This window comes from Jaculus jaculus, chromosome 1 (assembly GCF_020740685.1).
Source record: "Jaculus jaculus isolate mJacJac1 chromosome 1, mJacJac1.mat.Y.cur, whole genome shotgun sequence".
Taxonomy (NCBI): domain Eukaryota; kingdom Metazoa; phylum Chordata; class Mammalia; order Rodentia; family Dipodidae; genus Jaculus; species Jaculus jaculus.
Window position 1 is genome coordinate 222,475,479 of NC_059102.1, and position 23,257 is coordinate 222,498,735.

Genomic DNA, 23,257 nt, shown 5'->3' on the forward strand with positions numbered 1-23,257 from the left:
CTAAGCACTCATCTGTCACTTCTTCTCAGCACCATAGTGCCTTCTGAGTCAACTCAAGGTCACCGCCATCTGAAATGAGAAGCTTCTCTAACCAAAAGGGAGAGTAGCATTAATGTTGGTCATGGTGGTACACACCTGTAATCCCTACACTCAGAAGGATGGGGTAAAAGGATCATTGTGAGTTTGAGGCCACCCTGAAACTATATAGTAAATTCCAGGTCATCCTGAGCTGGAATGAGATCCTACCTTGAATAAAAAAAAAATAAATCAAAGTCAGGCATGGTAATGTATGCCTTTAATCCCAGCACTCAGGAGGCAGAGGTAAGAGGATCACTATGAGTTCAAGGCCAACCTGAGACTAGAGAGTTAAGTTCCAGGTCATCCTGGGGTGGAGTGAGACCCTGCCTCAAAAAAAGCCAGAAAAAATAAACACAGATATAAATGTACACACAAACACAGCAAACCTCCCTTGAGTCACCCTGTCTGGATTTATGATAGGTTTTGCTGTGTCTCAGGATGATACACTTGGGGACAAATGCTTTTTTGGATGTGGGTATATAAAGGATATGTGTGAGCATGGGTGTGCATGAAGGTCAGAGGACATGAGGCAGGGCCTCATTCTTGTTCACTGCTGTGTTAGCCATGCTAGCTGGCCATTGGCTTCTTGGTTCTCCTATCTCTGCCTCCCATCTGTCACCTTCTGCATGGTGGAATTCAGCTTCCAGATTTTACACTTGGGGTCTGGAGATCTGAACTCAGGTACTCACACTTGCATGGCAAGCACTTTATCTACTGAGTCATCTCCCCTACCTGGGACAAATACTTTGAAAGAAGAGTTTGTTACTTACTGTTCCCAAGGGGAGGGGCCCCACCATGCCACATCATACTACACTGAGGAAGCACCTGGGTGGTCAGAAGGCAGAAGGAGCAGGAGAAAGTGGCTTTGTAGGAATTTCTTCAGCAATGAACCTGCTGGGCAGGGTAGGCCAGTTTGAGCCAGCTTAAGGCTGGATAGTGTAGATAAGTTCTAAGGCTCTGGACTTAGGGGAGACTCCAGTTGTCCAGGTTCTGGCCCTGAGGTGAGTGAGAAAAGAAAAATCTTGAGCATGTGTAAGATGAAGGAGCCATTGGGGGAAAGGGCTTTGGCCAGCCGGTTTTATATGTGGAAGGCATGTTGTTTGCTGCTTAGGAATTAGCTGTAGAATCCTAAGCAGGTAGAATCCTTGAAGGGCTGGCTTTCCCGGCTTTGGGATGTCAAAGCTTCATAAAATATAGAATTGGAAACCATGACAGTCCACACCCTCTGTTAGCACCTGCTCCATTTCTTTGCTGTCTTTCAGATAAGACCTCCAAGTGGATGGCTGCTGCTGCTTCCTGCTCATCTCTAGCTTGTCCCCCACAATCTCCTCCCTCCATTAGGTCTCCCTGGAGCCTTTAAGAGATGGCCTCTCTCTTGACACACACACACTCTCTCTCTGTTTGTTAATTTTTAAATTTTATTTTATTGGGTTTCATTTATTTACTTTTTGTTGTTGTTGTTTGAGGTAGAATATCACTGTCTAGTCCAGGCTGACCTCTAATTCACTATGTAGTCCCAGGGTGGCCTTGAATTCATAGCAGTCCTCCTACTTCTGCCTCCCGAGTGCTAGAATTAAAGTTGTGCACCACTACCAGCCTCATTTTTTTTATTGTTTTAGAGCAAGAAAGAGAGAAGAGAGATAGAGAACTGGGGTGCCAGAGCCTCAGCCACTGCAATCGGACTCCAGACACTTGTGCCACCTAGTGGGCATGTGTGACCTTGTGCTTGCCTTACCTTTGTGCACCTGGCTAATGTGGGATCTGGAGAGTAGAACATGTGTCCTTAGGCTTTGGAGGCAAGTGCCTTAACCACTAGCCATCTCTACAGCCCTAATTTTTTTTTATTTGAGAGAGAGTGACAGAATGGGCACTCCAGGGCCTCCAGTGGCTGCATACTCCAGACGCATGTGCCACCTTGTGCATCTGGCTTACATGGGTTCTGGGGAGTCAAACCTGAGTCCTTTGGCTTTGCAAGCAAGCACCTTAACCGCTAAGCCATCTCTCCAGCCCCTGGGACTCTCTTTTTTGCTGCCTTCTCACTGACCATTTGATCCCATTGGTTCCCACTTTATGTGACCACTTCAAGTCCTTCTGCCCAAGAATGGTCCCCTCCATCTCTGTCCCCTGTGAAAATTTCTTCAAATCTCCTGGCTTTAAGTGCCATCCTAGGTAGTGACTCCTCCTAGCTCAAGGAATCCTCTTTTTTTGTTTTGCAATGTTTTTTGTTTGTTTGTTTGTTTTTGAGATAGGGTCTCGCTGTAGCCCCGACTGACCTGGAATTCACTATGTAGTCTCAGGATGACCTCAAACTCACAGCCACAGTGATCCTCCTACCTCAGCTTCCTGAGTGCTAGAATTAAAGATGTACACCACCATGCCCAGCATTTTTCAATATTTTTATTTATTTATTTAGGAGGAGAGAGAGAGAGACAGAATGGGTGCGACCAGGACTTGCCACTACAAACTCCAGGTGCCTGTGCCACTTTGGGCAACTGGATGGTGTGGTTGTTTGAGCCCCCAATATATTCAGTGTTTTTTAAATTTATTTATTTATTTATTTATTTGAGAGTGACAGACACAGAGAGAAAGACAGATAGAGGAAGAGAGAGACAATGGGCGCGCCAGGGCTTCCAGCCTCTGCAAATGAACTCCAGACGTGTGCGCCCCCTTGTGCATCTGGCTAACGTGCATCTGGGGAACCGAGCCTCGAACCGGGGTCCTTAGGCTTCACAGGCAAGCGCTTAACCGCTGAGCCATCTCTCCAGCCCATATTCAGTGTTTTGTTAGCTTGTACTTTGGCTCTGTAGCCACCTGGCTGGAGAGAGTGTTACTGGGCAGATCTTAAGGTGTGATGGTGGGTTCTAGATTTCAATCTAAAGATATGCAAAGTGCGCATAGCTGGAGTTCCTGAAGTGTGCTGTGCTGTGTGGTGTTTGGTTTCTAGGCTTGTGCTTCTCTCTCTGTTTGGTCCTGTGAAAACAGGCCAGCTTCTTCTGCCATTATGAAACTTCCCTTGGATCTGTAAGCTTCAATAAATCCCTTCCTCCATAACTGTTCCTGGTCTGGAAGTTCATCTCAGCGAACCTGAAGCTGTGTGCTACACATGGGTACTGGGGAATCAGACCTGACTAACAGGCTTTGCAAACAAGCTCCTTTAACCACTGAGCCATCTCCCTAGTCCTAGCTTAAGGAATCTTAAGTGCGGGCTGATCTATCCTGCTTCCCCACATCAGTGTTCTCACAGGCAAGGTTTCCACCATCTGTACAGTATCCCCTTTCCCTTGGTCCCACTTTCCAAATATAAGGTCTATTTTCAAGGCTACTACCATGACCAGAGACCAGCAGTACCTTACTTATATTCAGTCTTTGATGGCCTCCAGGCTGGCAGTCCTGCTTGGCTGTCATCTTCCAAAGAACAATCACAAATTTCTTTTTAAAATACATTTCAGGGGCTGGAAAGATGGTTAAGTGCTTGCCTGTGAAGCCTAAGGACCCAGGTTTGAGGTTCACATGGTTAGCCAGATGCACAAGAGGACCCACACGTCTGGAGTTCATTTGCAATGGTTGGAGGCCCTGACATGCCCATTCTCTCTCTCTGCCTCTTTATCTCTCTGTCTGTCGCTCTCAAATAAATAAATAAAAATTAACAAAAAAATACATTTCAGTACTGGGTGTTGTGGCTCACACCTTTAATTACAGCCCTCAGGAGGCAGAGGTTGGAGGATCACCTTGAGTTTGAGGTCACCCTGAGACTACATACTGAATCCAAGGACAGCCTGGTCTAGAGCGAGACTCTACCTCAAAAAAAAAAAATTTTTTTTTCAGGGACTTCCAGTTAAGATGGAGGCGTAGGTGCCACACCAAAGCAGCCTAGGGGTAAAAAGACCAAAAAAAACTCAGCAAAATACACACTTTTACTAAAACCCGAGGTGTATAGGAAATTGAAATGGCAGCAGAGAAGGAGAAGAGATCAAGAGCATCCAGAGCCCACACAGGCTGGCAAAAGCTGCCCTGGCAGGATCGCTGACCATGGCAGCGGCAGTGCACTAGAAAGCTGCCAGGCTTGGCTCGAGTGGCAGGAAAAGCCAGGTGAGGGGAGCTTCCACTCACTCTGGAGCTCTCCACAAACTCTAGAAACATGAAGGGAGAGCAGCAGTGAACAACGGAGGAGCAGATCACAAGATAGAAGGACACATGGAACAGCAAGAGAACTAGAGCAACATCGCCTCCCTCCCCTCCCCCACTGCCTGTGCCCAGCTCCAGTGAGCAGAGCAGCGGTCCTAGCCCTGGCCAAGCCAAATTGAGCCTACAGTGGGACCCAAGCAGGAGCAGAGTCCGGAAGCAACATCAGCGGCTGTGGCACCGGCAACAGAGGCCCCAGCGGTGGAGGATCCCGCAGCAGCCTAGCAGCAGCAGCGATAGATCCACAGCGGCAGCTTCAGCAGCAGCAGTAGCAGTTCCAGCAGCAGGGGTGCCAATATGCAGGGCCACAGTTGCCAGGCTCAGTTTGCCCCGCAGGAAAAGCCAGTGTCCAGCTCCAGAATACGGAACAGTGGCCCAACAACCCAGCCAGCAACTTGACTGAGACCAAAATCATCCAAAAAGGTAACTCGGAATGCATCAAGGAAGGGTCTCACTGGGTCACAAGCTGACTTGGATCCCTCAACAGACCAGAAATCTTAACCTGTTTGTTGATAGGGGACCTGGTTGTTATAATACCTACTCTTACATAAATACTTGGTGCTGTTTTTCATTGAATGTGTACAGTATTTAGTTAAATTTTAGAATCTTCCTGTATTATATTCCACTCAGCCTACTTGAATGTTCCCATAGAAGACAAAATCAACCCCTAGGAACACCTTAGTAGATACTCTGAGAGTCTTAAGAGCCACACCTAACACCTTAAGCTCCTATCCTGAAGATATATAACATCAGATCAATTGATACAGCTAAGAATACCCAGCTAGCTAGAAAATCCAAGCATTAACTTAATCCAAGATGCAAAAATAAATACATTATAACACAGGAAACACTAAAAAGCAAAACAATATAAATACACCTGAAAGTATTAATGCATCAGAAATGACTTCCATTGAGAATGAGTTAGGGGAAATGCCTGAGAAAGATTTCAAAAGAATGATTTTAAATATGTTCAAAGAAGTCAGAAAACAAATCAAAGGAGTCAAAGAGGAAATCAAAGGAATCAAAGAAGATGCAGGACACTAATGAAATAAAGAAGGCAATACAAGACATAAATAAGGAAATAGAAATAATAAAGAAAAACCAGTCAGAAATGCTAACAAGGAAGAATGCACTTAATGAAATAAAAAACTCTAGAAAATCTCACCAGTAGAATGGATGAAGGAGAGGACAGAATATCTAAGCTAGAAGACCAGGTGGCAGATCTAATAGAGTCCAACAAAGAGAAAGAAAAACAAATAGAAAAGTATGAGTGGGAATTTCAAGATATTCGGGACACTATGAAAAGATCAAACATAAGAATTCAGGGTATAGTAGAAGGAGAAGAATTTCACTCCAAAGGCATAGAGGGATCTTCAAGAAAATCATAGAAGAAAACTTCCCCCAAATTGGGAAAGAGGTGCCAATGCAGATACAGGAAGCCTTTAGAACGCCAGCCAGACAAAACCTGGAAAGAACCTCTCCTCACCATATTATAATCAAACTTCCAAACACACACACCAAAGAAAAAATATTGAAAGAAATTAGAGAGAAAAATCCAGTTACCTACAATGGCAAGCCCATCAGGATTACAGCAGATTACACAACAAAAACTTTAAAAACCAAAAGGGTGTGGAGTGATATATTCCAAGTTCTGAAAGATAACTGTCAACCAAGGTTACTTTATCCTGCAAAGCTATCCATTCAAATAGACAGAGAAATAAGAACATCCCATGACAAAAGCCAGTTAAAGGAGTATTTGAAGACAAAACCAGCTCTACAGAAAATACTTGACAGAATCCTCCATGCTGAAGAAAAGGAAAAGCACACATATAAGGAACCTAGAAAAAACAGGCAATACTCAAATGCTAGTTAACACAAGACAGCAAGGGTAGAACTGGAGCCACAAATAAAAAAAAATGGCAAACATAAATACACAACTTTCAATAATATCTATTAATATCAATGGCCTCAATGCCCCAACGAAAAGACATAGGTTTGCAGACTGGGTTAAAAAGCAGGATCCTACAATTTGTTGTCTCTAAGAAACTCACCTTTGTACAAAAGATAGACATTATCTTAGGGTGAAAGGCTGGAAAATGGTGTTTCAAGCAAATGGGCCTAGAAAACAAGCAGGGGTTGCTATCCTAATATCTGACAAGGTACACTTCAGTCCAACGTTAGTCAAAAAAGATAAGGAAGATCACTTATTGATTAAGGGCACACTCCAACGGGAGGACATTGCGATCTTAAACATATATGCACCTAACATGGGGGCTCCCAAATTGATTAAACAAACACTGTTAGAACTAGGGTCACAGATAACACCAAACACAGTGGTGGTGGGTGACTTTAACACCCCACTCTCATCAATTGACAGGTCATCCTGGGAAAAAATAAACATGGAGGCATCTGGACTAAATGAGGTCATAGAAGGAATGGACCTAAGATATATACAGGACATTTCATCCAAAGGCTGCAGAATATACATTCTTTTCAGCAGCACATGGAACATTGTCTACAATAGACCATATATTAGGACACAAAGCAAATCTTAACAAACTCAGGAAAATTGAAATGATTCCTTGCATTCTATCTGACCACAGTGGAATGAAACTACAAATCAATAGTAAGAAAGGCTGTAGAGCATACACAAAATCATGGAAACTAAATAATACACTACTAAATGATGAATGGGTCAATGAAATCAAGAAGGAAATCAAAAAATTTATAGAGTCAAATGATAATGAGAATACAACATACCAAAATCTCTGGGACACAATGAAGGCAGTTCTAAGAGGTAAATTTATAGCCTTAAGTGTCTATATTAAGAAATTAGAAAGGTCGCAGGTAAAGGACCTAATGCTTCGCCTTAAAGCCTTGGAAAAAGAAGAGCAAGGCAAACCAAAAATCAGTAGATGGGAAGAAATAATAAAGATTAGGGCAGAAATTAATGAAATGGAAGCAAAAATCAATCCAAAGAATTAATGAAACAAAGAGTTGGTTCTTGGAAAGGATAAACAAGATTGATAAACCCTTAGCAAATCTGTCCAAAAGAAAGAGAGAAGAGACAAATTAATAAAATTAGAGATGAAAAGGGTAACATCACAACAGATTTCAGAGATATTCAAAAAATCATAGGGACATACTATAAAAGCATATACTCCACAAAGTATGAAAATCTGAAAGAAATGGATGATTTCCTTGATTTATATGACCTACCTACATTAAGTCAAGATCAGATTAATCACTTAAATAGACCTATAACAAGCATGGATATCCAAACAGTTATCAATAATCTCCCAACTAAAAAATGCCCAAGCCCATATTCACTGCTGAATTTTACCAGACCTTCAAGGAAGAGCTAACACCATTGCTTCTTAAGCTTTTCCTGGAAATACAAAAAGAAGGAATTCTACCAAACTCCTTCTATGAGGCCAGCATCACCCTGATACCAAAACCAGGCAAAGATAGAACAAAAAAGAAAATTACAGACCAATTTCCCCCATGAACATAGATGTAAAAATTCTCAAAAAAATATTGGCAAACATAATACAAGAATATATCAGAAAGAGCATTCACCCTGACCAAGTAGGCTTTATCCCAGAGATGCAGGGATGGTTCAATATACATAAATGTAATACATTATATAAATGGGTTGAAGGACAAAAATCACATGATCATCTCATTAGATGCAGAGAAAGCATTTGACAAAATCCAACATCCTTCATGATAAGTCTTACAGAGACTGGGAATAGAAGGAACATATCTCAATATAATAAAGGCTATTTATGACAAGTCTACAGCCAACATATTACTAAATGGGGAAAAACTGGAAGCTTTTCCACTAAAATCAGGAACAAGACAAGGGTGTCCACTGTCCCCACTTTTATGTAATACAGTTCTGGAAGTCTCAGCCATAGCAATAAGGCAAGAGACACACACAAAAGGGATACAAATTGGAAAGGAAGAGATCAAGTTACCATTATTTGCAGATGACATAGTTTGATACATAAAAGACACTAAAGGCTCTACTAGCTAACTGTTAGAGCTGATAAAAAACCTACAGCCATGCAGCAGGATACAAAACAAATACACACAAATCAGTAGCCTTCATATATGCTAACAGCAAACACACAGAGGATGAAATCAGAGAATCACTCCCATTCACAATTGCATCAAAAAAAAAAAATAATAAAGTACCTTGGAATAAGGAAGTAAAGAATCTCTACAATGAGAACTATAAAACACTCAAGCGAGATATTGCAGAAGACACTAGAAAGTGGAGAAACATCCCTTGTTCCTGGATTGGAAGAATCAATCTTGTGAAAATGGCAATCTTACCTAAAGCAATCTACACATTTAATGCAATCCCTATCAAAATTCCAAAGGCATTCTTCATGGTAATAGAAAAAAACAATACAAAAATTCATTTGGAATCACCAAAAACCTCGAATATCTAAAATAATACTGAGCAACAAAAATAAGGCTGGTGGTATCACCATACCTGATTTTAACCTAGACTACAGAGCCATAGTAACAAAAACAGCGTGGTACTAGTATGAAAACAGACATGTAGATCAATGGAACAGAATAGGACACCCAGATGTAAGTCCAGGTAGCTATAGCCACCTGATATTCAATAAAAATGCCAAAAATACTCATTGGAGAAAAGACAGCTTCTTCAGCAAATGGTGTTTTGAAAACTGGATATATATCTGCAGAAGGATGAAAATAGATTCTTCTCTGTCTCCTTGCACAAGAATTAAGTTCAAATGGATTAACGACCTTAACATCATACCTGAAACTCTGAAACTGCTAGAGGAAAAAGTAGGCGAAACCCTGCAACATACTGGTCTTGGCAAAGACTTTCTGACTACAACCCCAATTGCTCAGGCAATAAAACTACAGATTAATCACTGGGACCTCATGAAATTACAAAAGATTTTGCACTGCAAAGGACACAGTGAATAAAGCAAGGAGGCAACCTACAGAATGGGAAAAAAATCTTTGACAGCTATATATCTGATAGAGGCTTAATATCTAGGATATACAAAGAATTCAAAAAGTTAAATAATAAGGAATCAAACAAGCCAATCAAAAAAATGGGCTATGGAGCTAAATAGAGCATTCTCAAAGGAAGAAATACGAATGGCATATAAGCATCTAAAAAAATGTTCTATGTCACTAGTCATCAGGGAAATGCAGATTATAACTACATTGAGATTCCATCTCACTCCTGTCAGATTGGCTACCATCATGAAAACAAATGATCATAAATGTTGGCGGGGATGTGGAAAAAGAGGAACCCTTCTACACTGCTGGTGGGAATGCAATCTGGTCCAGCCATTGTGGAAATGAGTGTGGAGGTTCCTAAAACAGCTAAAGATTGATCTACCATATGACCCAGCTATAGCACTCCTAGGCATATATCCTAAAGACTCATCTCATTTCCTTAGAAGTATGTGCTCAACCATGTTTTCTTTTCTTTTCTTTTCTTTTCTTTTTTTTGTTTTGTTTTGTTTTTTGATGTAGGGTCTTACTCTAGTCCAGGCTGACCTGGAATTCACTATGTATTCTCAGGGTGGCCTCGAACTCACAGTAATCCTCCTACCTCTGCCTCCCAGTGCTGGGATTAAAAGTGTGTGCCACCACACCTGGCTCAACCATGTTTATTGCTGCTTAATTTATAATAGCTGGGAAATGGAACCAGCCTAGATGTCCCTCAACTGATGAGTGCATAATGAAAATATGGCACATTTATACAATGGAGTTCTACTCCGCGTTAAAGAAAAATGAAGTTATGAAATTTGCAGAAAAATGGATGGATCTAGAAAGGATTATACTAATTGAGGTAACCCAGGCCCAGAAAGCTAAGTGCCACATGTTCACCCTCATATTTGGATCCTAGCTACAGATGATTGGGCTTCTGCATGAGAAGGAAAATAGTAGCAGAGGCCAGTAAATTGAAAAGGAGATATAAAGGGAAGAGAAAGGAAGGGAGGAGGGTACTTAATAGGTTGGTATTGTATATATGTAAGTAGAATGATTGAGATAGGGAGGAAATATGATGGAGAATGGAATTTCTAAGGGGAAAGTGTGGGGGGATGAGGGTATTACCATGAGATATTTTTTATAATCACATAAAATGTTAATAAAAATATGAAAAGATAAAAAATAAAATAAAGACTTCAGAGGGGCCTGGAAAGATAGCTTAGTGGTTAAGCACTTGCCTGGAAAGCCTAAGAACCCAGGTTTAGTTCAACAGTACCCACATAAGCCAGATGCACAAGGTGGTGTATGTGTCTGGAGTTTGTTTGCAATGGCTGGAGGCCCTGGCATGCCCATTTTCTCTATCTGCCTCTTTTTCTCTCCCCTCTCTCAAAAAAAAAAAAAATTTTAAAAATATATTTCAGAGCAAGCATGCTGGTACATACCTGTCATCCTAGCACTTGGGAAGCTGAGGTAGAAAATCAGGAGTTCAAGGCTAGCCTGAATGACTTAGCAAGATACTGTCTCAAACTAAAAATGAAAAAGGGACTGGTAGCCAGGTATGGTGGTGCATGCCTTTAATCCCAGCACTTGGGAGGCAGAGGTAGGAGGATCATGAGTACAAGGCCACTCTGAGAATATATAGTGAATTCCAGGTCAGCCTGAGTTATAGTGAGACCCTGCCATGAAAAAAAAAAAAAAAAAAAAAAACCTGGGGTGGGGGTGGACTGGTAATGTACTTCAGTGGTAAAGTGCTTGCCTAGCATATGTAAAACCCTGGCACGAAAGAAAATTTGTTTTTAAACATACATTAATACAGGCTGGAGAGATGGCTTAGTGGAGAGCCGCTTGCCTGCAAAGTCTAAGTACCCATATTCAACTCCCTAGATCCCACATAAGCCAGATGCACAAAGGGACACATGTGCAAGGTCATACATGTGCACAAGGTGGTGCACACATCTGGAATTCAATTACAGTGGCTGGAGGCCCTGGCTTGCCCATTCTCTCTCTCTCTCTTTCTCTCTGCCTCTATCTCTCTCAAATAAATAAATAAAAATATTTTACAAAAAATACGAGTTTAAATGGGAATAGTGGGGCTGGAGAGATGGCCTAGCAGTTAAAGCCTTTGCCTACAAAGCCTGAAGACCTAGGTTCATTTCGCCACCACCCACATAAAGCCAGATGCACAAAGTGACACATGTGTCTAGAGTTTGTTGCAGCATCTGGAGGTCCTGGTTTTCTCTGTCTCTCTCTGCTTGCAAATAAATAAATAAAAATATTAAATAAATGGGAATAGTGGTACACACCTGTCATTCCAGCTTTTGGGAGACATCAAGGGTTAAGGACAGTGTGGCCTATATAGCTATATCCTATCTTTAAAAAAAAAAAAGGGGGCTGGAGAGATGGCTTAGTGGTTAAGCGCTTGCCTGTGAAGCCTAAGGACCCCGGTTCGAGGCTCGGTTCCCCAGGTCCCACGTTAGCCAGATGCACAGGGGGCGCACGCGTCTGGAGTTTGTTTGCAGAGGCTGGAAGCCCTGGCGTGCCCATCCTCTCTCTCTCCCTCTATCTGTCTTTCTCTCTGTGTCTGTCGCTCTCAAATAAATAAATAAATAAATAAATAAAAAGTCATATCTAGCTGGGGATGGTGGCATATGCCTTTAATCCCAGCACTCAGGAGGCTGAGGTAGGAAGATCACTGTGATTTCGAGGTCACCCTGAGATTACAGAGTGTATTATTACATGTCAGCCCAGGCTAGAACAAGACCCTACCTCAAAAAACAAACAAAAAAGTGCCAGGCTTGGTGACAGACATCTTTAATCCCAGCACATGAGAGGCACAGGTAGGAGGATTGCTTTGTGTTCAAGGCCACCCTGGGACTACACTGAATTCTAGGTCAGCCTGGGCTAGATTAAAACCCTACCTTGAAAAAAAGAAAAACATAATCTTTTTCAACTGTTTTTCATCCCTGGTTTGTTGGTGAGTGGGTGTAGGTATGGTGGGTATAAGGTTTGGGAATGACCAAGACCATTCTGAAGCGAAGATGAAAGCTTTTATTTGGGAAAAGCACAAGCTGCCAAGGGTGACTCAAGAGAGCAGCACAGCCAACCTGAGTTTTCAGATAGTGAGCTTTATAGGGCTTTATCAGTTGGGGGAAAGTGAGGAAAGGAAAAGAACTCATTTGTTAAGTTGAATAGAAAAGTTTCTTTTGGGGAGATTATTACATTAACCTTTAAAGTAGTTAGGGTGTGACACCAGAACAGTGACCATATAACTTAAGAGATAAGGGGACAGAAAACCATGACATGGGGCATTGTTAGACAAGGAGGGGATAAGGACTAGATGGTTTCTTGAGGAATGTGGATAATCCACTTTCCTATGCCTCTGCCACCATTTTGCTAACCATGGTAACTCCATCTTGGGAGGCCATCCTGACCTAATAATGGCCTGGTTGGTTGGTTGGTTGGTTAGTTAGTGTCACAGTGCTGGGGATTGAACCCAGGGCCTCACACATGCTAGGCAAGTGTTGTAGTTACCTTCTTGTTGCTGGGATAAAGCACCCAACCAAAAGCTGCTGATGGAAGCAAAGTTTTTATTTTAGCTTACAGTCTTAAGGGAAAGTTTCGTGATGATGGGGGAAAGCATGGCATGAGCAGAGGCTGGACATCATCTCTACCACAACAGATAGAAAACAGCAACAGGAGAGTGAGATGAGCTCTGTCAAGGGAGAGTTGGTTTTAATACCCCTAACCTAGCCCCCAACAGCACACCTCCTCCAACAGGGCTCCATCTCCTGTACTGCCATTGACTGAGGACAAAGCATTCAATACACATGAGTTTATGGGATACATCTGATATAAACCTCCACTGCAAGCATCTTGCTACTGAATTATGTCCCCCTTGGTTGGTTTGATCCACTCTGGGATCTGGATAGCCCAGTGTGGCCAAGTGCTTATTAGTTACTTTTCTGAAGACTAAGGAATGCCTGATGTGAACAGCTTAAGGGAGGAAAGATTTATTTAATTCCTAATTTCAGAGTGATGGGGGTACAGTGAAAAGAGCATTCAGGAAGGGACCAAGTTGACATATAACCCTGAGGACATTCCTACCCACCCAGTGATTTCCTTTTTCCAACAAGGCCCTGTCTTTTACTTTTTATATCTCCATATAAGGCCATCATACTGAGTCCGTCACAGGGATGATCCATTCATTCATCAGAGGTTATGATCTGATTATCTATAGAAACACCATCACAGACATCCTAGGGCACTACACTCTATTCCCTAGGCATTTCTTAGCCTAGTCAAGTTGGTAATAAAAATTCACCATGATAGGGCTGGAGAGATGGCTTAGTGGTTAAGGCACTTGCCTGCAAAGCCAAAGGACTCATGTGCAGCACTCCAGGCCCCACATAAGCCAGACACACAGTGATACAAGTGTGCAAGGTTGCACATGTGCACAAGGTAGCACACAAATCTGGAATGTATTTGCAGTGGCTGGAGGTCCTAGTGTACCAATTGTCTCTCTCTCCCTTTCTGTTTCTTGTTCTCTCACATAAAAAAAGGTCATCATGATAGCCAGGTATGGTGGCTATGGTGGTTTGATTCAGGTGTCCCCCATAAACTTAGGTGTTCTGAATGCTAGGTTCCCAGCTGATTGAGATTTGGGAATTAACGCCTCTTGGAGGCTGTGTATTGTTGGGGGTGGGATTATGGGTATTATAGCTAGTGTCCCCCCTCAGTGTGTGGCACACTCTCCTGTTGCTACTGTCCACCTTATGTTGGCCAAGGGGTGATATCCACCCTTTGCTCATGCCATTGTTTTCCCCTGCCATGATGGAGCTTCTCCTCCAGTCTGAAACACTTTTCCCATAAGCTGTTCTTGGTCAGCTGATTTCTGCCAGCAATGTGAACCTGACTGCAGCAGTAAAGTGGTACAGGGAGTGGTGTCATTTGCTGCTAGACACCTGACTATGTGGCTTTAGCCTTTTGGAGCTGATTTTCAAGAGGGATGTGGATAAATTTGAAACCTTGGCTTAAGAGACACCTTGCAGTGCTGTAAGTACAGCTTGATGGGTTCTTCTGGTCAGAGTTGCAAGACCTGAATGCAGTACGAACTATGGACTGTGAGGTTTGGCTTATGAGGATGAAAAGGAGCTTTGTCTGGACTGGGCTAGAAGCAGTTTGTATGACAGGCTTACTGTTATGCCTGTGTCCTGAGAATTTGGCAAGGGTTACATTGCATAGAAGCACACAGGTATGAGCAGAGAGATATGGCACAGAAAAAAATGAAATCTTTGGGCTGAAAAATTCTGCCTGTTCACTGCAATTACATGAGAGATTACAACCTTTGAGATTAGGCCAACTGACCTACACTGGGGCAACAGGAAGACGGTAGGCTCTTTTGAAGGGGCCTGAATGCTCAAGGAATGTCCTCTTCTTCAAAGTCTGTTTTATTCCCCCCTGGATTAACAAATTGGCACCCCACCTGGTATTATGGAGTATGAGAAATGCTGGAAAGAGAGGGTCATTGAATTTGCAATGTGGATTTGTGTTTTGGAAATGGCTATGGGCAGTGTGAAGCAGGTTTGCTGGATGCCTGCATGGAGACCCCATGGAGCCGAGAGGATGAACCATGGGTTGAAGTGGAGACCCACTGGAGATGCCAGGACCACGAGACCATAGCTGAGGATAGCTGCCAGCCCCAGATGGAGTTTTCCAGGCCTGTGAGTAGCCTAGCTGGAGATATGGAATTGGAACTCCAGAGACTTGTTGCTGGTTAGAATTATTGGACTTGGAGACTTCTCACTGACTACAGTTATTGGACTTGGAACTACAGAGTTTGCTTAAGTCTAATGTTGGTTGAATATTTATTTGCTATGCCTGGTGTCATCTTTTACAGCATGCATGTTTATTCTGTGCCATTATGGGGTTTTTGTGTGGATTTTTTTAGTACTATGGCTCAGTTAAAAGACCTTGGGTTATAGGGATGTTTAAATATCATTAGAATTGACAAAAAAAAAAGGGGGGACTTTTAAAGTTGGACTGAGTGCATTGAATTACATCATGGATAATTATCAGTTTTGGGGGGCCAGGGGCAGAATGTGGTGGTTTGATTCAGGTGTCCCTCTTAAACTTAGATGTTCTGAATCTAGGTTCCCAGCTGATGGAGATTTGGGAATTAATGCCTCATGGAGGCAGTGTTTTGTTAGAGGTGGGCTTATGGGTGTTATAGCCAGCTTCCCCTTGCCAGTGTTTGGCACACTCTCATGTTGCTATTATCTACCTTATGTGGGCCAGGGAATGATGTCCACCCTCTGTTCATGCCATTGTTTTTCCCTGCCATCATGGAGCTTCCCCTTAAGTCTGTAAGCCAAACTAAACTCTTTTTTCCCCACAAGCTGCTCTTAGTTGGGTGATTTCTGCCAGCAATGTGAACCTGACTACAACAGTGGTACACGCCTTTAATCCCAGCACTCAAGAGGTAAAGGTAGGAGAATGCTGTGAGTTTGAGGCCAGCCTGAGTCTACATAGTAAATTCCAGGTCAACCTGGGCTAGAGCAAGACCTTACCTCAAAAAAAAAAAAAAAAATGACCATCATAGACTGTGTACTCCTCTTTTAATTTTGCACAAATGAAAGTTACATCATAAGTTTTCCTGCCTTTATAAGGTGTGTTCTTATGGATCAGAACTGAAGGATAGGACTTGATTTCTAAGGATAGAAGGAGGCTCTGCTCTCATAGCCAATCTGATGTTTCATTCTCTTACATGCCTCTGTGTTCCCTTTCAGAAAGCATGCTCTGAATAGCCACCGGATGAAGCCTGCTCTCTTCAGAGTGCTCTGTGAGATCAAGGAGAAGACAGGTAGGCCCTCTTGAAGATGCTTGCACTGGCTCTGTCCTGCTCTGCCCCGTGTGTGCAGTACCTGTTTGCCCCCACAGCTCTCTCAAGCAGCCGGTGGTGGGGATATTGTGCTGTACTTTAAGCATTCAAGGTAACCCCCATGGAGGGCTCTGCCACTACAAATCCATCTGTTTAAGGAAAAAAAAAAAAAAAACAGTGGGAAGGAAGGCTGGAGCTGTTGATAGAGCACTTGCCTAGCAGGAACAAAGTCCTAGGTTCCATTCTTAGCACTACATAAAACTGAGACGGGGGGGGGGGGGAGAGAGAGAATGGACATGTCAGGGTCTTCTGCTGCTGCACATGAACTCCAGATGCATGCAGCATTTTGTGTACCTGGCTTTACATGGATACTAAAGAATTGAATCTGGCCTGGCAGGATTCGCAAGCAAGTGCCTTTAACCTCTGAGCCATCTCCCCAGCCCCTCCACCCACCTACTTTAACACAGGGTCTCTCATTGAGTCTGAAGCTTGCCAATTAGGCTAGACTAGATGACCAGTGAGCCCCACGGATCCTCCTGTTTTCAACCCCCACAAGACCTGGAATCATAGGAGTGTGCCATCATGCCCACCATTTTTACATTGGCACTTGGAATCTGAACTCAGTTCTTCATGGTCCTCATGCTTGTGTGGCAAGCACTTTACCCACTGAGCCATCTACCTAGCCTCAGAGGTCAATATGAACTCTATGTCACCTCAGAGCATGGTACTTCAGATGTGCTGGGGCTTATGGAAATATATACATTGTACAAGAGAATCTGGTTTTGTTTATTTTTTTTATTTTTATTTTTATTTTTTTTGATACAAGGTCTCACTTTGTAGCCCAAGCTGGCCTCATGTTTATGAACTTTCTGCCTCGGTCTCCACCCACAAGTCCTGGGATTATGAGTGTACACCACCAACTCAGCAAATCTTTCTTTCTGAACACCATTTTAATGTAAGACTGGCATTCATAGTGGCAGACAGCAGTGATGGGGCCAGAATTCTGGCTTTGCTCTGGAAACATGATCCTGGTGTATACCTGAACCTTTTTCTGTCTTTGTTCTTCCTCTGATTTTAGGGACAAGGATCATACCTAAATCCTGAGTACTGAGTACTGAGACTACTGAAGACAAGCTGAGGGGTAGAGAAACTCAGGGCTTTTTAAAAAGATATTTTTATTTATTTATTTGCCAGCAGAGAGAAACAGGAAGAAGAGAAACAGAAAATGAGAATGAGTATGCCAGGGTCTCTAGCCACTGCAAAGGAACTCCAGTTACGTGTGCCACATTGTGCATCTATCTGGCTTTACATGCATGCTGGGGAATTGAACCTGGCTTATTAGGCTTTTCAGCAAGTGCCTTCACCACTAAACCATCTCTTCAGCCCCATTTGGTTTTGTTTTTTGAAGCAAGGTCTCATGTAGCCCAAGCTGACCTCATGCTCCTGATCCTCATAGTTCTGCCCTCCAAGTGCTGGGATAACAAGTTTGCACCACCATTCCAGACTAAGAAACTTAAGTGACATTTAATGGGACTGGAGAGGTAACTCAGCAGTTAAAGGCATTTGCTTGCAAAGCCTGATGATCCAGGTTTAATTTCCAAGTACCTACATAAATCCAGATACATGAAATAGCACATGTATCTGGAGTTTGTTTGCAGTAGAAGAGAGCCTGGCATGCCCACATTGTCTCTCTCTGTCTATATCTGCTTGTAAATAAATTTTTAACTATGTATTTATTATAAATAAATAAAATTCTCTTCTCCCTGTTTCTCTTTGCTGCCATTTTTTCTAAGTTGGACTCATTGCATTAAGGACATTCCCCCCCACCGCAGTTTGAAATTTTTAACTGTAGTAATATATACATTACATATAATTTCCTGTTTAACCATTTTATTATACTGTATACAAATGTACTTAATTCTTCAAATGGCTCTAGAAAGTTACAAAAGTTATACATATGGGGACACTGAGGCATGAGATGTTTCTTGACACAAAAAGCAAACAAGAAGATCCAGAATTTGAGCAGATATAGTCTTTCACCAGAGTCGCATACTTGACTAATTCCTCCCATTCTTGAGTAAATATTCCTTGAGAGGAGAAAAAGCTGATAGCTGAAAAATGAAATGAAAACCTTATTCTGGTGTTGCTTCACAAATGCTTATAGATTAATACGACAAAGTTCAGATCAAGGTCCAATATGCAAAAGTAATCCATGAATGAATGTTCCCAATCCCACTGAGGGAAATTGAGCTAATGTTTTCATTTTCATGTTCATGTGTGTGTGTGTGTGTGTGTGTGTGTGAGAGAGAGAGAGAGAGAGTGTGTGGCCGGGCGTGATGGCACAGACCTTTAATCTCAGCACTAGGGAAGCAGAGATAGGAGAATCACTGGGAGTTTGAGGCCACCCTGAGATTACATAGTGAATTCCAGGTCATCCTGGACTAGAGAGTGAGATTCTACCTTGAAAAACCAAAAAAAAAAAAAAAAAAGAGAGAGAGAGAGTGTGTATATGTGTGCATGCTCACACACTAGACTAGACTAGCTGGCCTGTGTGAGCTTCCTAGGATTCTCCTGTCTCTGCCTCCCATCTGCCTCCCATCTTGCATAGGCATCTGGGATTATAGACACATGCTACTGTGACCAGTACGTTGTTGCACTATGTGCATGTGGGTTCTGTGGATCCAAACTCTGGTCTTCACTATTGCATGGCAAGCTCTTCACCCACTACACTACCTGAACAGCTCTGGAAGTTGAGTTTTCTGTCATTGTGACAAATCACCTGAGGTAAATAACTTATCAGGAGTAGAGATTATCTTGGCTTCACTGTTCGGGAGGTTTCAGCCCTTGACCAGTTGGTCCTGCAGCTCTTGGCCTATGGCAAAGCAGCATGTCATGGAGTGCAAGAGACAGCTGCTCACTTTATGTGAGCTGACAAGCAGAAAGAGAGAGAGAAGAGTGGCCCAGTTCCAGTATCCCTTCAAGGGCATGTCCTCCACCCACACCCACATATGCCAGAGACAACCAAGTCCTTCCCCTCCCCTTAGTGCCACAGGCTAGGAATCAAGCCCTTAGCTTATGGCTTTTAGGGGACACTTACCCAAAGCATAGCAGCTCCTGAAGCCTCTCAGGGAGGGGCAATATACTGCATATCACTCACCAGTTTGAACTTTCAAGCCCTGAAGGTAAAAACTGTCAATGGATAGAGAGACATTCCCACTACTATATCATAGTGTTTGCTGTGCTGTATAAGGCCTTCCCCATTCACAGCTGGCCTGTGATAAGGTTTTGAAGTTGGGTGATCACTGAATAGGTGAAAGAGCTCTTTTGATGACATTTCACTGACACAGTGAGTGCTAGATATTTCCTCTGTGTCCTTTTCAAAATTAGTAAGTAAAGGATGAAGGTTCAGGGGCTCTGAGACAGATTTAGTTTCAGTAGGTAAAATGCTTGCTACTCAAGCATGAGGACTTGAGCTTGGATCCCTAAAGCCCACATAAAGAACCAGGCATTGGGTCATGAGCCCTAGGGATATAATGTCTGCTGCTATCTAGATAAATGTATATACTGTGCTCAGCAACCTGCCCAGTAAGCACTTCTTGTAATGTTCACACCCTTATATGAATGCTACTCTCACTTTTGGTAGAGAATCTTCTCTTTTCAGATGGCAGTGACCTTGGGACGAGTCAGAAGGCATCATGGTGCTGGGAAGAAGTGACAGGAGTGCTGAGCACTGCAATATCTCTATCACACCTTCCAAGGCTCAGGGTCTATTGCAGAAGAGGTGGCGGAAAAAATGTAAGAGTCAAAGGAAGGGTAGGGCTTCTTACAACATGCTCCCTCCAGACACAAAATGGCTTGGATGACCATGACCTCACAGTGCCTGACACTACCTACACAAGACCATCATAACAGGAGGAAAAGATCATGACATCAAAATAAAAGAGACTGATTGAGATGGGGGGGGGATATGATGGAGAATGGAGTTTCAAAGGAGAAAGTGGGGGGAGGGAACATTACCATGGGATATTTTTTATAATCATGGAAGTTGTTAATAAAAAAAAAATTTGAGCTAAAAAAATCAGGTATTGGGCTGGAGAGACGGCTTAGTGGTTAAGGCATTTGCCTGCAAAGCCAAAGGACTTCTGTTCAATTCCCCAGGACCCACTTAAGCCAGATGTACAAGGTGACCCATGTATATAGAGTTCATTTGCAGTGGCTGGAAGCTCTGGTGCACCCATTCTCTCTCTCTCTCTTTCTCTCCCTGTGTCTTTCTCTTCTCTCTCAAATTAATTAATTAAAAAGAATTTTTTTAAAAAATCAGGCATGGTGACATGCAATTGTAGTCTCAGTTCTGGGGAAGTAGAGACTAGAATATGTCCGGGGCTTGCTGACGAGCCAGCATAGAGGAGTTGGCAAGGTCCAGGATAGTGAGAGGCCCTGTTTCAAAATATACAGTGAAAAGCTTGAGAAATGGCTTAGCAGTTAAGGTGCTTGCCTTCAACACCAAAGGTTCAATTCCCCAGGACCCATGTAAGCCAGATGCACAAGGTGGCTCATGCATCTGGAGTTCATTTTCGAATGGCTAAAGACCCTGGCATACCATTCTTCCCCCGCCCCCGGCTCTCTCTATCTTTCTCTCTAAAATAAATAAAATAAAATATTATTTTAAAAATACAAAAAGAGCAACTGAGGAAGATAGCTAATGTTAACCTCTGGCCTCCACATGCATGTACACACACACACAAAGGATAAATATTCTATATCAGTCAATTAAGGGCTACCTTGGAAAGATAGTATTATCCAGAAATACTCCTGTGTTGTCAGGAGCACAAGAAAAGCAGGACAGTTTTGAACCATTCTGCCTTCAGCTTCACCTTGAGGCTGTTGATCAGTAGGAGTTACCCATTATGTGCATCTGTGTCCTGCTCACACGTCAGTTCCACTGATCCACCTCCAACAATCCCAGCCACTACCTAAGTCCATGGGATCTAACCAGAAACAGGCAAAATGTCATTTTAGCCATTTTCTCTCCTCTCTCTTTCTCCAAAGTAGGGTTTCACTCTAGCCCAGGCTGACCTGTAATTCACTATGTAGTCTCAGGGTGGCCTTGAACTCATAGCAATCCTCCTACCTCTGCCTCCTGAGTGCTACGATTAAAGGCATGAGCCAACACTTTTTTTTTTTTTTTTTTTGAGGGGGTTTTGCTCTAGTCCAGAACGGCCTGTAATTCACTCTGTGGTCTCAGGGTGGCCTCAAACTCATGGCAATCCTTCTACCTCTGCCTCCCAAGAGCTGGGACTAAAGGCATGCACCAGCACACCTGGCAATTTCAGCCATTTAAATTTTTTTCACCTATTTATTTGCTAGGAGAAAGAAAGAGAGAAATAAATAGGCTCACCAGGGCCTTCTGCCACCACAAGTGAACTCCATATGCATGCACTACTCTGTAAATCTGGTTTCATGTGGGTACTGGGGAATCAAACTCAGGTTGTCAGGCCTTGCAAGCAAATGCATTTAACTGCTGAGCCATCTTTCCTGTCCCATTTTAACCATTTTTAAAAATATCTGTGTTTTGGGGCTGGAGAGATGGCTTAGTGGCTAAGGTGCTTGCCTGCAAAGCCTAAGGACCGATGCTCTACTCTCCAGATCCCATATAAGCCAGACAAAGGTGAGGCAAGAGCAAGGTCACACATGCCATTAGGTAGCATAAGCGTCTGGAGTTCAATTGCAGTGGCTGAGGCCCTGCCATGCCAATTCTCTCTCTCTGTCTCTTTCTCTCTCTCTCTCTTGCTTGTTTGCTCTCTCAAAAACATAAAATAAAAAAAATTTTTTTTAATTTTGTATTTAGTATTCAAATGCAATGTGTAGTTGAAGACGATAAAGTTGGAGCAGATATGCTAAAGGAGCAAATTACTGCTTTTGAGGACTACATGCAGTCCATGGACATGGCTGCTTTTAACAAGATCTAAAGACTCATCCTAGATTACTTAAATAAAACCTTAAAAGATTCGTGAAATATTTTATTTAGGGCTAGAAAGATAGCTTAGTAGTTAAAGCATTTCCCTGAGAAGCCAAAAGACCAGGTTCTATTACCCAGGACCCATGTAAGCCAGACGTACAAGGTGGCAATGCATCTGAGTTTGTTTATAGTGACTGAAGGCCTGATGAGCCCATTTTCTCTCTCTCCCTCTTTCTATCTCTCAAATAAATAAAATTTTAAATTTTTTTAAAGATTAAAAAGCAATAAATTGGGCTGGAGAAGTGGCTTAGCAGTTAAGGCACTTGACCGCATAGCCAAAAGACCCAGGTTCAGTCCCCAGGACCCACGTAAACCAGATGCACATGGTGGCACATGCATCTGGAGTTCATGTGTGTGCCCATTCTTTCTCTTTATCTGCCTCTTCCTCTTCTTTTTTCTCCCCCCAAATAAATAAAATAAATAAAACTTAAAAAATAAAATATGTGTGTTATTTATTTGTAAGCAGAGAGTGTGTGTGTGAATGGACCTGCAGGACCTCTTGCCACTGCAGATGAATTCCAGATGTACCACTTTGTGCATCTGCTTTTATGTGGATACTGGGGAAACAAACTCAGGCCAATCAAGCAAGCAAGTGCCTTTAACTGCTAAGCCATTTCTCCAGCCCCATTTTAACCATTTTTTGTTTTTTGCATCTCAAATTTATTTATTTTTGTTTTTTTTCAAGTTTTTTTTTAATTAACAACTTCCATGATTATAAAAAATATCCCATGGTAATGCCTTCTCTCCCCCTACTTTCCCCTTTGAAATTCCATTCTCCATCATATCCCCTCCCCATCTCAATTAGTCTCTCTTTTATTTTGATGTCATGATCTTTTCCTCCTATTATGATGGTCTTGTGTAGGTAGTGTCAGGCACTGTGAGGTCATGGATATCCAGGCCATATTGTGTCTGGGGGAAGCACGTTGTAAGGAGTCCTATCCTTCCTTTGGCTCTTAAATTCTTTCCGCCACCTCTTCCACAATAGACACTGAGCTTTGTAAGGTGTAATAGAGATATTGCACAGTACTGAGCACTCCTGTCACTTCTTCCCAGCACCATGATGCCTTTTGATTCATTCCAATGCCATTACCATATGAAAAGAAGATTCT

At 42.5% G+C, this 23,257-nt stretch overlaps 1 protein-coding gene across 1 annotated transcript in view; it reads left to right on the forward strand.

Annotated features, from left to right (window-relative positions):
• Positions 1 to 23,257, forward strand: part of Pbx4 (PBX homeobox 4) — a 93,410-nt gene that overhangs the window by 21,765 nt on the left and 48,388 nt on the right. Inside the window, exon 2 of the mRNA XM_045133644.1 lies at positions 16,038 to 16,111. Within this exon, the coding sequence (XP_044989579.1) occupies positions 16,038 to 16,111 (74 nt within the window). The remainder of the gene's footprint in view (positions 1 to 16,037; positions 16,112 to 23,257) is intronic.